Source organism: Crotalus tigris, unplaced genomic scaffold (assembly GCF_016545835.1).
Source record: "Crotalus tigris isolate CLP2741 ecotype Arizona unplaced genomic scaffold, ASM1654583v1 scf7180000019962.420169, whole genome shotgun sequence".
Classification (NCBI taxonomy): Eukaryota; Metazoa; Chordata; class Lepidosauria; order Squamata; family Viperidae; genus Crotalus; species Crotalus tigris.
This window is the reverse complement of record NW_024097793.1, coordinates 208,349-222,607: the sequence shown is the minus strand read 5'-3', so window position 1 is coordinate 222,607 and position 14,259 is coordinate 208,349. Positions and strand designations below refer to the sequence as shown.

At 39.5% G+C, this 14,259-nt stretch overlaps 1 protein-coding gene across 5 annotated transcripts; it reads right to left on the bottom strand.

Annotated features, from left to right (window-relative positions):
- Positions 1-1,938: 1,938 nt before the first annotated feature.
- Positions 1,939-14,100, bottom strand: PTP4A1 (protein tyrosine phosphatase 4A1). Of its 5 annotated transcripts, none has more exons than XM_039365097.1 (6): positions 13,833-14,100; positions 7,331-7,886; positions 6,854-6,946; positions 4,674-4,804; positions 3,679-3,753; positions 1,939-3,218 (listed from the first exon to the last, which is right to left on the bottom strand). In XM_039365097.1, the coding sequence occupies exons 2-6, from the start codon at positions 7,433-7,435 to the stop codon at positions 3,068-3,070; spliced, it is 555 nt and encodes a 184-aa protein (XP_039221031.1). In that variant the 5' UTR covers positions 7,436-7,886; positions 13,833-14,100; the 3' UTR covers positions 1,939-3,067. The 5 variants fall into 5 exon arrangements, with proteins under 5 accessions (XP_039221031.1, XP_039221027.1, XP_039221028.1 ...); XM_039365093.1 differs by having other exon boundaries at positions 1,939-3,222; positions 13,833-14,089; XM_039365094.1 differs by having other exon boundaries at positions 1,939-3,222; positions 7,331-7,883; positions 13,833-14,089.
- Positions 14,101-14,259: the final 159 nt, after the last annotated feature.

Sequence of the window (14,259 nt, the reverse complement as noted above, 5' to 3'; positions counted from 1 at the left end):
TAAGCTGAGAGCCACGCCAAAACGAGTCTTCTTCGAGCAGAGACCAAGTTAAGAATGGACTCCACAGGAAGTGGGGGCGTGTCAAGCTTTGGCTACTTGGTCTCAAGAGCAGGCAGACAGAGAAAACCCATCCGTGGATTATCCATCTCCTGTACTGGAGAATCTCCCAATCCAGGCGTGCAAAGCTTGTCACGTCATACCAAAGACTTTAGGCTATAATTGTTGTCAAAGGTACTTCAACAAAGTACTGAGTGAAGAGTCTGAATGCTTATGCTAATGTAATATTTTTTTAAAAAAATAAATTTACACATTTCTAAACCTGTTTTCACTTTGTCATTAAGGGGTACTGATTGTAGATTAATGAAAAAAAATGAATTTCAATGACTGTAAAATCAGGTTGCAGTATAACAAAATTGACAAAAGTAAAGGGGGGCTGAATACTTTCTAAATACACTGTTAGGTTACACCTATTTAGATTTTAAGACAATAAAGGTAAGAACTCTGTAAAAGCTGTGAATTTTTTTGTTTCTGAAAGTTTTTAAGTAGCTGGAGAATCATCTCTCAAAGAGGGTTTAACAAGTTTTCCTATAGGTTGGACTATGGAATAAACAATGGTGGATGCCATTGACTAATGTCAGTTTCAACTAATTTCACATCAAATTGGGATTCTTTGGGGGGAAATGGACAGGTACCAAGATAATACTATATCTAACAGGTTCCCCAAATTTGTCCCACCAGTTTATTCTGGAATATGGGGAACAGAATATGGTCCAAGGATAAAAATACAAAATGCTAGCATAAATTACAAACATCATTCAGAAATCTTCCCACAGAGCAAAAGGTGAAAAATAGATTGAATCTAAACATTTTTTTTTTCTCAGCACAATATCATTCTGGCTGAGCTGCTGCTACCAGTGTAATTGTACTGTACCACCAGAATCATTTCAGGAATAAGCGGTAATGGGATTTTCTGTATCTAATAAATCGCCTGTACATCCTGGAGATTCAAAACATGAGTCCATTTGGCATCACTATCATTGTGTTGCAATGGCAAGAAATTGTTCTGACTGGAGACTGTCCTTTTTGTGAAAATGTCTACACTGTGGAACTAACATTCAATGACTACACACCATGTTTAAGACAACTCCCTTGAAAGCTGCATTTTCACATTAATGACAAAACTATGCTGTTAAAAATGTTTCTGCCAGATTAAGCAACTGCAAAGAGTTCAACAATGTGATGTCGGAAACAATCCCGAAGACATGACAAAAAATAGGATAAAAGAATGATAGGGAGAGGCAGATCCTCTAGAAAGAAACTAGCATTTGGAGAATAACAGTTCCTTATATAAGTGGCTATAGCACTGCAATTCTTTTGCTGTCTTGTAGCTTAAGTGGAAAGTGATTTGTTTATGTCTATTTGAGAGCATTTTATATATTCAGATGCATTAGAAAAGTTACTCTGTGACAAAGAAAATGGCATTTAAAATTTGAGGCCTTTTCAAGAAGTAATTTAAAAAAATTCACCCACAATCTTCCCTCAACGACAACAATGGAAATTGCTGTCACTAAACAATACGAACACAGGATGTCATGCTTTACAACTGAATCACTTAGCAATGGAAATTCTGGTTTCCAATTATTGTTAAGTGAGGAGAATCTCCTATACTCCAAACTGGCAGTCCTGCAGGAATAGCAAGTTAACAGAAAAATAGTACGGGCCAATTTCAGCACTGTTAAGAATACTTTTTAAAAGTTCAGTGTACACTTAAATGGAAATAAAAGAAATTCTGCATTAGAAAAATAAATCATGCATATAAAAACATTCACAGGAGGAATGATACCTTTCTTACATTACGTTTCTCATTTGAAGAACTCCAGAACAAAATTTTGATAGAAGTCTATTTCCTCGTTACACACACACACACACAAAAGGAAATTGCAATGCAGGTTTGACTTTATTTAGATATTTGAGCTCTCGCACTAAATTTTACAAGCTGGTGAACACTGGCAAATTATTTCTCCCACAGTACTATAACCACACATTCCCAAGACAGTATAAATATATGGTTGAACATTAATACACACCACCATTTTATCAATTACATAACAAATTATCAAGTATCCAAATATTAAGTTACGCAGCTCAAAAGGCATACAAAATATTACAGAGATCCACCAAATTCATGGCAGAAACTCAAGAAAAAACAAAATCACCTTCAACAAAGCAATAGTTGATAAACAAACTTCCAATAAGTACATTAAAAGAAATTACAAGATCTTCAGAAATATGATTAAGAATTTTCAGCTACAATAAAGCATTTCTACATTAAAAAAATATTTACTAAAGTAAAGAGCATATTCTATACTTCCCGCACAAGACAAAAGGCAACATTTTACTAGAAATATTAATTAGTCCCCTCCCATTCTTTTATAGGCCTTCTACTAAAGTTGCACATTAAGTGCCAATATATATTTAACTGTAAGGCTTTTTGTCTGGAGTCATTAAAGACTTGTGTGCTTCTGTACAGCGTGACATATTACTTTTCCATTAATAACCAGAGAATGTTTTGTGAAAGAGGGTTTAAGTAATAAAAGTTTAGACACCAAAACTGACTAAGTCAGTACATTGTGTGCAAATCCTGATATCATCATAGTGCGACTGTGGGAGACAAACAGTGAATAGGCAAATTATTCTATGAAGCCCTATCCACCAAATCAGAAGATAGTTAGAAAGAGGGCAAAGGTCCATATAGTTGTAGTTATTAGGGTTATTACACAGTGGTATACAGAAATAGTGTATTGGGCATTTGGCACCTAATCTCTATACATGTTCTGATAGGTATAACTATTGGGACTTCAAGGAAAAAACTGAACTACATGATTAAGGATAATTTAATGATACATACAGTAAGACATTTTAAAAGGCCATGTACATTTGTTATCTAAACAGATCATCTAAACAAAGTTGCTCCCCTGCCAACATTGTGGCCTATACCTATAGAAGCTTCATGTAATCTAGTTAGACATACATGTAGTTTTCCCATGTAACCTGCCCAATTCTAGTTTTAGTCTTCCAAAGCAGCAATCAAAGCAGCTTTGCTTTTACTGAATACAACAGTTGTTACGATGACCATTTGAATCTTTAAAACGGAGACGCATTTTGGGACGATATTTCTCCAAATAGAGAAGCTGCTTGCTGTTAAAAGCTCCACGTCGCTTCCTAAACAAAAGCACAGAATATATTAATTAGTCACAAAATGTTGTTCAAATACTAACATTATCCCTTGATACTTTGTTTAAGCTAGCAGGATTGTTCTTTTTTATGGCTCATTTTCAGTTCCTTACCAACTTTTACATGACAGTATTTAGTTTACTACTCCTGCACTGCAATAGATTATAAAATATCTCTGTATACTTCACTGCAGCAGACTATTTGAATTATTCTAACATCAGAACAATCTTATACTGAAAGAGAGGCAGCTGTCTCTGTCTGCAACTCATTAAGGCAGCCATGTCTCCTTCAACAGACTATATGGTAGAATCCTAACAAATGCTGGATGAAGTTGAACATTCTTCATTCTGAAACATGGCTTCTGAATCAAATCCAAAGGGATTCTAAGCACTGTTTCAGAAAACCATTTGAATTAAGAAAGGAGGTAACTGTTTCAATACTTACTGTCTTATAAACTGCACCGCATCCTCATACTTCATTCCACATTCAATAAGTGCAAGGGCAACCAGCACAGGTGCTCTAGAAAAATTTAATTTTTTTTTATATAAGTCTGTGTGTCTACTATTAACAAAGGATATCTTGTAAATAACAAGGATCCTATCCACAACATAGGATTGTCTAACAATATCCAGAACATGGAAAATACATTTGTTTCAAGAAGAAACTACTGCATCCAGAAACTTTTGACCCAGTTTAAGACAGTTTGGCAGAAACAATATTTAGATTGTCAGAACTGTTTTGGATTTTGCATAAAACAAAATTCAGTTGGGGTAAGTAAAGCAAACTGGTGCAAAATGCTCCTTTCTTCCCTCAATAATGTTAATTACCACAGTATGGAAGCTGCTATGGGAAGGAGAGAGAGCGACATACCCTAGCCTTGTCATTCAGTTCCTCCCCTCATCCACCATTGCCACTGTTCTTTGTCCTTTCTCTTGTCTTCCTTCTCAAAACCACTTCTGCCTATACAAATGCCTGATGTTATTTTGTATCATCAGGGACTATACCAAACTGCTGTTATGGACACAGAATAGCCCACACATACCTAAAACTCTATTTAATACACCATTCCTGATCACAAGTCAGGCCAACTGGGCACTGTAAGATGACCCATACCGGAGAAAGGTTAATATGCTATTAAACAGAATCTCATTAAATTTAAGACAATCCAGCTCTTATTTTTGTGTATCCCAATGCAATTAAGCTCACATAATACTAATGGATTAAATTAATATATTTAGAAAATGCTAGTATGTATTAATTTTGTTTGGGCATCATTCACAGACTATTTCAATCCAAGTCAAACTAGCTAATAAAAACTATCAAAAGGACAAGACATTTTTTTGCAATTCTAGTTGTACAGAACTATCAAGTCAAATCTTTATGATTATCATAGATATAATACAAAAGTATATTTTTATGACTTCAAGATTTCAATTCACCTTCCAAGACCAGCAACACAGTGTACAGCAATGCAACAGCCAGGCTCTTCACGAAATTTAACTTTCAGAAGATTTAGCCAATCATCAACAATCTGAAGAGATGGTGGTGCTCCATCATCAAAAGGCCAGTCCTAGAAAGTATGCATTAATTGTTTTAGGTCTCATATTTCTCAAAATCACAGATACAATGTAATAAAAATTGTTATTTAAATTATGTCAGATGATAATGCTCTTTGCTTCCACACTTCAGAGAAACTTCTATTATGCTAGTGCAGCTCAGTCACAATATCAGATATTACCATCTCACTTGTTTAGGGGTTTAACTCTTTCTTATGCATCCAGTACACAAGTATTAATATTTAAGGCACAATATATAAAGTCTTGTAAGATCTACCCTAAAAATGCTCATATTCATATGGCCACCCACCTCAGACAATGTGACTTTGGGTGGCATACAAAACTACAATAAAACATTTTAAAATAAAAAATATAGTGTTATAAAAGACCATGATAGAGAACCAGTTTGATCTAATGGCCAAGGCACCAGGCTAAAAAGCGGGAGACTGTGTGTTCTAGCCCTGCCTTAGGCATGAAAGCCAGCTGGATCACTTTAGGCCAGTCATTCTCTCTCAGCCCATAGCATCAGCTTTGAGCAACAAGTTGGTTGATCAATACCTCTGTCTAATGAATGGGCCAACACGTGGTTGATTTGGGAAAATAAATGAACCCTGCACTTGCAAGGAAAATGCTAGAAAGGGAAAAAAAATCCTGAGAGAGATAATCAGATTATAAACAATGGAGCCATCTAGTCAAATTACCATTCCCTTATGATTCCCTAGGCCACAGGTCAGCAACCTGCGGCTCCGGAGCCGCATGCGGCTATTTGAGCCTTCCCCTGTGGCTCCCAGCCTCCTCTGCCATTTGCAGACAGAGACAGGCGCTTGTGTTTCCTTGCTTCCCTGCTTCTCTCTCTCTCTCTCCTACCTCTGAGGTTGTTGGAGAACAGCTTGAAGCCAGCTTGCCAGGTGAGCAGAAGATGGGAGGGGGGAAGAAAGAGAGGGAGAGAGAGAGAGAGAGAGAGAGAAAGGAAAGAGAGAGAAAGAGAGTGGGGGAAGAGGACTGGCAGACCCTGGGCAGAAAGAGAGGGAGAGAGGGGGAGGGAGAGAGAGACCCTTTTGATATCTAAAATGAAGATAATACTGCATATATCCTTTTTTTACCTTTATGAGATATGTGTATATATATATATAAATATAGATATATATATAATATATACATATATATACGTATATATATACATATATATACATATCTATATATATATAGATATATATGTATGTGTATGTATGTGTGTGTGTATACACACACACATATCTATATATATAGACATATATGTAGGTCTTTGGTTATTTTCTCCCACGTAAAATTGGAAGTGTCTTGGCAACGTTTCGACGAAGTCTCATTCGTCATCTTCAGGCTGGTGCTTTCGGCTTCGTGCTTCTAGGAGCAATATATATATATATATATATATATATATATATATATATATATATATATATATATATATAATAAAAAAGGATATATGCAGTGTTATCTTCCTTTTAGATATCAAAAGGGTTTTGCGGCTCCCAGTGTTTTGTTTTTGGTGGGAAACGGGTCCAAGTGGCTCTTTGAGTGTTTTGGGTTGCCTACCCCTGCCCTAGGCCCAGGGAATCTTGACACAACCAAGTTTTAAGGGACTTCAGAAAGGTCAAAAGAGATGGGGATTTCAGGAGGGATGATGGTGTACAAGGTGGATGCCACAGCAGAAAAAGGTCATCTCCTGGGTTCCATCATCCCATCCCACAGACGGGATCATCAATAAGATTCTTCTACCAGACCTGATGGAATGGCCACATGTAATTGGTAAGGTGCAGCCCCTCACTTTTTAACTTGTGACTGAGAATAGCATACCTGACAGCAACAATGTCTGGCTGAAATCTCTTATTTTCATTCCAGGCTTGTGTTATTTCCAGGCTGTATGTTATTTTTTAAGATTATAGCTTCCCATTCCCAGTAAGATTAGATATTAATTCAAATATTAATTTTTAATGCTCTGGTTTGATGTATGCCGAGTAACAAGGACCACAATAAATTTCACAAGCTAGTAGTATCTCAAACTGTTCAAGTAAGCTACTCACCAAAACCTGAATGCCTTCTTTTTCTAATGGAGCAGTGTCATAAGTGGCTTCACATACTCTTACTATTGTAGTTACTCCATACTTCTTAAGTTCCTAAAAGAAAATCAGATTCATGTCTTAACTGTATCAACTATGCTAATATTGATGGTTTTAATACTATACTTGGTAGGAAGTTTATCATACTTAATGATTTGTTTTGCAGAATGCCAACTCAATCTTAGCTATTATAGTAAATCACAATATAACATTCCATGCAGCTTGAGCTGCCTTTATGCAGCCTGGCCTTGTTTAAATGTATTTAAGTGCATCCTATGAATGAGTCACTGGTTAACCATTCAGAAACAAGTCTGAACCATCTTTTATCTGACCAAACAGAAAGATACTGATGTCAATTTAAGGGACTGAAACATTTTCTAGACCACTATGATTTTAAAAGTTAAAACCACAGAATAAATCAGCATTTTGGACACTACTTACCTCTATGAACTTGTTTAAAGTTGCATTGGTTGGATTGTGAGTGATAAGGAATCTCATGTTCTTGTAGGTGATTTCCACAGGAGCTGGGCGGTTCATTCGGGCCATGGTTTAATTTAGTTAAAATGTGCAATGACTGACAGTTTCTTTTTTTAAAAAAAAACCTAACTGATTAACGGAGAAATTAAAATCTACTTCACAAAAAGCCACTAAAAGTTTCCAGTGCCAACAAATATGAAGTTGGGAGGAAAAGGGAATGAAATGAACCTCCTAAACAAGAAGCAGCAAATCTTCAATCTTGTAACACTGAGGCAAAAAAGAAAGGCAGTGCACTGAGGTTACCCCATCCAGGTCAGAACTCCTTTGTAAAATGCGCTGCCAATTTCAATCCAATACTTCTGCTTATTGTGGTAACCACTCTTTAAGGGGGCTTCTTGGTGGAGCAGTAATCAATTTCTACAGTTCACTTGTCTGCATAAAGGCCGTGCTGTGCCTGGCAGTAGTCTCCACTGCCCTTCAGAAACTCCATAAATGTGTGACCGAGAACACCACAGAACTGCTGCAAAGAGAAAAAGTAACAGTGGTCAATGGCTAAGGATACACTTTCCAAGCATCTTAGTGTTATATAAATGTAACTAAGAAGTGCTCTGAATTTTCAAACAAATTAACCAAAATAACCCCGCAGTCTCGTTAGATATCAATCACATTGCAGGCTATAAGATAACCTACATAATACTTTAAGGCAGTAATGAGCAAACCACAGATCCCAGAATTCCCTCCACAGTCCCATATTAGAGTATATTAAGATTGCACAGTAAACATTTAATGGCAGAACTTCAGCAGCATGAATTTTCTAACCAAAAATGAGGAAATGAGGATGCAGATGGAGGCACAAGACCCTTGGACAATGAACAATTCACATTCCCACTCTTAAACCATAATAAAGAACATTCAGTTCTGTCCTTTTGAAAGGCCCCCTACAGTCCACCAATTGCTTGGAAAAGTAAATTGCACCTGTTAGGCATAGTTCATGGCTTGCTTTTAACCAAGACCGAAACTTTGGGTGAGTAATAGAAGTAACTATTCAAACTAATAGTTCTTACTCATCCTGTTTCCCGATTTTGGGGGGGAGGGGGCAAACCTCACTGGCCAATATTCAAAATAGTATCGTTTAAATTTAATATTTCTGGTGCACAAAAGCAGTTTTGCTTCCAGCAGCCTAGAAGAGAACAATTTATCGCATACATCTAGAACAAAACTTGTACATTAAAGATCAGTATTGCCCTCAGAGTTGGAAAAATGGAGTTTACTGCATTTGTTCTACTTTCCTTTATCTCTTCATATTGCAGCAAACATTCTAAATTAGAAAACAGACTAATAATCACAATGGGATCCTAGGTTCTCATTTAATGTGGGACATTAAAAGTAACATAGCAAGTTCTTATGGAAACTCAGCTCCAACTGAACAGAATGTCACTTTTTACTGTACCATTTAATAGACTATGCTAAGTAGATGCAGCCTATTTGCTGAAAGACCCTGCAGATTAATGCTTCAACATAAAGATTTACCATTCCATATTTATGAACATTTTTATTGTATCATCTTAGGTACTAATAACATACTACCACAATACTATTGTTTCACAAGACTTTACACCTACTCTAAAAAGAACCAATAAATAGCAAATTCCAAGAAATAGACTTAAATAATAGGGAAGTAGATTTATGTGCATGTTATTCAGCAAGAAAATTAAATCTATCCAAAGCAAATCAAAAGCTGAAATGAAAGGTCAGGCAAAATAATTTTTACACAGGCATGAAAATAGAGCCAAACAGGATGTTCAGACAAAACAAAATTTTAAGTATTCTGAACAGACTTACATTAGGTATTCAATGATAGTTCAAAAATTCATCAGAGGGAGCAAGATAAAGAACCCAGCAATATTATGATGTAACAATGTACACATTTTAGCTTACTAGGGATGCCAGTGCACATAGAATCAAAGTAATAAAGATGTTTCACACATTAATTTAGCAATCAAAAGCAGCTAAAGTATAAGGTCAAACTATAAATCAAATTTATTAGGAGGAAGCCTTGATAAACACTCAAGGACATTAGTTCATGTTAAAATTTATATTTAAAATTGGCAGCTGACATATTACTCTCACAAATACAAGTGAGAAGTACAGTAAGAATATCTTCAATTTGAATGATAGTGAGGTACTGCAGACTAAAGAGTTAAAAATGACTATAAGCAAAGGTACCATGTTTCAGATATACAACTTAGAATGTTCTGGAAGGGAAAAAAAATCTCTTATTTTAAGTATTTGAGTTGCACATATTTAAAGTTGATATATTTAAACCAGACCAGCATTTTACTAATGTAATTGACTCATTCTTTTTGTACAGAGCGCTCCACAGTTCTAGACTTTTGAGCAAGATGTAGTTTTAATTTCCAAGCTTTGGAATAAAGCTCTTCTAGCAACTTTGGCCCAGTCACTAACTCATTCCAAATGGGGACTTGTGCTACTCCTCTTTCAAACTGCTGTCATTTCTGTTACAATAAAAATATAATAAAAGTGACTATAAAGCCAGTTTGATCTAGTGGTTAAGGTACTAGGCTAGAAATTTGTAGACCATGAGTTCTAATCCCACTTTAAGTATGAAAACCATCCGGGTGACTTTGGGTCAGTCACTCTCTCATGCTAACCTACCTCACAGGGTTGTTATTATGGGAAGATGAAGGACTATTAGGCATGTCCACCGTCTTAATTTATTTATATAAATAAAGGTGGAATATAAATGAATTAAAGTTGATGGGAAACAGAATTCTTCAGAAATATTTTCATGCAACAAAATATTGTTGAGCAGTTTATGTCTTCGCATAAAATTAAAAATGTTAAACCTAAATAAAAGAACAGAATAATGTAACAGGTCACTGTTGTATTCAGCCACATTATTTCTCTATAACTTAGATAAAAGCAAGCAAATTCCTTGCTTTAAAGGTATATTTAACAAAGCACCAGTTTTTTTTCCTGAAATCCAAGCAGGAAGAATCAGAATAGAAACCTACATGTCATCACTGTGGACCTGGTGTGTGTGTGTGTGTGTGTGTGTGTGTGTGTGTGTGTGTGTGTGTGTGTGTGTGTATGTATTATGTATATATATATATCACCCCTAGTCCTTCTCTTCATTAAACTAGACATACCCAATTCCAGCAACCTTTCTTTACATGTTTTAGCCTCCAGTCCCCCAATCATCTTTGTTGTTCTTCTCTGTATTCTTTCTACATCTTTTTTACATCATGGTGATCAAAACTGGATGCAATATTCCAAGTGTGGCCTTACCAAGGCATTATAAAGTGATATTAACACTTCACGTGATCTTGATTCTATCCCTGTTACTGCAGCCTAACACTGTGTTGGCTTTTTTGGCAGCTGCAACACACTGCTGGCTCATATTTAAGAGATTGTCCACTAGGATTCCAAAATCCCTCTCAGTTACTACTACTGAGCAAGGTAGCACTTATATCGTACCTGTGTATTTGATTTTTCTTGCCTAAATGTAGAACCTTACTTTAATCAGTGCGAATTTAACCTTTCACTTAACATGTTGCTCCAACAGTTTAAGAATGATCACTATTTGCACAAATCCAGTTCTTTAAAAAACCAAGCAGGTTTTAAGTGTTTCTGTTCTTTGGTTTTTACAAAATATTCTAATCATCATCAGTACTCTTACATTTATAAAAGGCCGAGTGGCGTATTTCATTTGAACTTCATTAGACTGCATATGCTTACACAGCATTTGACAGGAGGAGGCTGCTCCAGGAATAAATCCCATATTTATTTTAGAGAACAGCAACCAACTGGTTTGAAACTTAGAGCATATTCACTGTAGAAAGCTAGTGTCATGTTTCCAAGGTAGTCAAGTCTCAGATAAGCTGCTCTTTTGGCCAACTCAAATCCTGCACAAAATACTATAAACATTTTCCAGATGCATACTATTGTAATACTGTATGCCTCTAAACTTCAAAAGGTACTGCAGCAATCTGCATGAAAGATGCCTGCATAATAATTATACCACAGGGCTGAAAGGGTCCCGAATTAATGCTCAAAATAGCACAGAGAAATAAGGAGCAGCTATAGGCCCAAGAGTTTCAGAAAAGTATACAAAACATTTAAGGAAAAAAAAGAAGAGAAACAGACTAACAAGGATTAAAAACAGAACATATTGCTGCCAAATGTTTTGCAGTTATGAAGTATATTATCTCCTCCTTTATTAAAAGTGTGGGTAACACTGAAATCAAGTTACATTTCAGAGACTTTTGGAATTGCCAACCTATATAACATTAAGAAATATTGTAACTTGTGAAATAATTAGATTGCAGCTAATTCTTTATTCCTATAGACTAATTATGGGATTGCTATAATCTTTTGCTAAGTGATAAAATGTCAACAAAGATTGAAATATCAGCATAAGGCTTTTACAATTCTTAAGATATAGCCTCCTGAATTAATGTCAAGTGGCTGAGCATTGAATTGTAGAAGATCTGAACTCCCAGTTCAAACTTAACCCAGGAAAAAATATTTTGAGAAGACTGAAATATCCTTTAAATGACAGCCTATTATGACTTGCATCTTACCGGAAGAAAATACAATAATCTGACTCAGTAATACTTGTTACTCTAATACACATTAATAAAGTACCTCACTGCCCTTTCCTGTTTCTCACCTGTCACCAAAGGAAGTAATTCCATAAGGCAAGATTAAAATGCTGAAGCGATTAACAATCCTTGGAAACAAAGCTGTCGTTCCCATCACAGGCAGGAGGGGAGGTTTTAAACTGCTTTTTCCTTCCATATTTCATCGAATTTTGTAACGCGGCCTAGATACTTTGTTGTATTTTAACAGATTGACATCCCATCAATTTGGGAAGAACTGGCCCAAGTCTTTATCGTCCCCTCCCATCACCCCGCTGCCTTCCGCTATTGAGGAAGGCTAGCGCGCCAGGCAGCAGTTCATGAATGGAAGGAGCGACCCGTTATCTGCAGGCAGGAGGCGCGTGAAGGGAAAGAGACCACGCCGCCGGCTCAGCCCGCCAAAGGTCCTCCGCCCCCCCTCCCGCCCCCGCTTCGTGACTCACACGGCGGTAGCGCAATAGCCCTCAAGCTCTCTACCACACGCGGGAGGCGAGTAGGGCGGCCGCCGGCCAGGCAACGGCGCGAACAAGTCTCAACTTGTTTCCCAAGTGGAAGATTACTCTGCTCCCACCTCCTTTCCTCCGGAACCTTTCTTCACTCACGCGTGGCCAAAGCGTTTAGCGCATCAACCCGGGCCAAAGGCGATCGAGGCTATCCAGCACCACGTGAATGGTACAAAAGGACAGCGACCCGGGGACCACCCAGGACAGGGTTGGCCGTAGGATTAGGCAGGAGCCAAAGATGCAGCCCGACTCTCAGGGGCACAAAACTCAGAATTCCCCTCCGCTACCAACTTCCACACTCCCAAAGCTTTTCAAATAGGCAGCCACGAGACATTTTTTTTCCCCTTCTCTCTTTCTCCGCCTCCTATTCACGTTCAAGCTCATCAAAACGTCTGGAAGAACCCCCTCTTCCCAGCACACACATATATACTGGTATCTGTCGAGTCCACATCTCTCCCCTCCGGCTTTGTCGATTAAAAGCAGTTCAAACCCGGTTTAAGCGCCGACTTACTGCTCCGAATGAACACACAAAGGAATCCGAAACTCGGGCAGACAGAGGGGGTGAGGGGAAGGAGTGCTTTCATTCAGACCAGGTTTGTTCTTACCTCCTTACATTGTTCGCCGCTGTCGGGGAACCGGGGAGGGAGGGAGGGAGAGAGAGAGAGAGAGAGAGAGAGAGAGGGGGGAAAGGCCAGGTCCGAAATGCAGGGCAGGGCTGGAGCACTTCTCGTAGTGACCACGTGCTCGGCCCGGTTGCGGCGCTCCCCCCCCCAAGCTGCGAGTGTGGGGGTGGGGTGGGAGAGCTACATAGCCAGCCCCCCTCCCTTCCCCAGCACCAGTTCCTAAGGCCGGCATGGACTGGGGCTTTTTCTCAAGCCTTCCTGGCGGTGGGGCTGCCAATTCTTTCTCCAGACAGCGGCGTCTCCTCCCGCCCAGACACTCCCTGCTACCCCCGCCGGCGTCCTCGTCTCCTCGCTTGCCACGTCCCACATCTCCGACTACAGCCAGGCCCGCAGACCGAGCCGGCCAGCGGCGGCTTCTAGCCGCTGGAGTGGAAGGAAAAGGGAGCCAGGCGGGGCAGCCACACGGGAGGAGGAACGGCCGGCCAACGACCACTGAAGTTTACAACGCAGGACGGCGGAAGGAGAGCCGGGTCGGGCTCGTCTGCCTGCCCTCTAGTCCTTCCGCGCTTGGGAACGGCTGGCGCGGAGACCCAGGGAGCAAACACGCAAACATGGAGAGGAGGGAGGGAGACGGAAGCACAGGGCTGGCAAAGACCCGAAAGAAGAGGCCGCTACTCACAGGAATATGGTTACTCATTGAAGACTGTAGCCTGATCATACAGCCTCGGTGCTGAGGGCGCCACCGCCGGGGGCAGGAGGAGCTAAGCCGGAGGGAACTGGAGAAGGAGGAGGAGGCGGCGGCGGAGGTGGTGCCGGAGCAGGGCGGCGGCGATGGACCATACAGGGCGCGGAGCAGCCGGAGAGAGAACGAGACGGGGATGCCAGGAGAAGGCGAAAGAGGAGGAGCTCCGGCCACTGGCGACGAGGCTGTTGCTAACGCGGCACTGACGGCAGAAAGAAAAAGCGGCTGGAGGAGGGAGGGGGCCAGAGGCGGAGGGAGGGCGCTTCCGTTCGTTCGCGCAAGGCAAGTAGGGGGACGGGGCGGGCAGAGATGTCTTAAGCACCGCCTTGCACTCTCCAGCGCGCAATCATGCGACGCCCCGCCC

What these genes read in the sequence shown, in the direction of transcription:
- PTP4A1 (XM_039365097.1), bottom strand. Translation starts at nt 7,435, where the DNA reads ATGGCCCGAATGAACCGCCCAGCTCCTGTGGAAATCACCTACAAGAAC. An exon ending in TGTGTTGCTGGTCTTGGAAG is followed by an intron (nt 3,754 to 4,673) that starts GTGAATTGAAAT and finishes AAATTTTTCTAG; the next exon opens with AGCACCTGTGCTGGTTGCCC. An exon ending in GCGGTGCAGTTTATAAGACA is followed by an intron (nt 3,219 to 3,678) that starts GTAAGTATTGAA and finishes TTGTTTAGGAAG; the next exon opens with CGACGTGGAGCTTTTAACAG.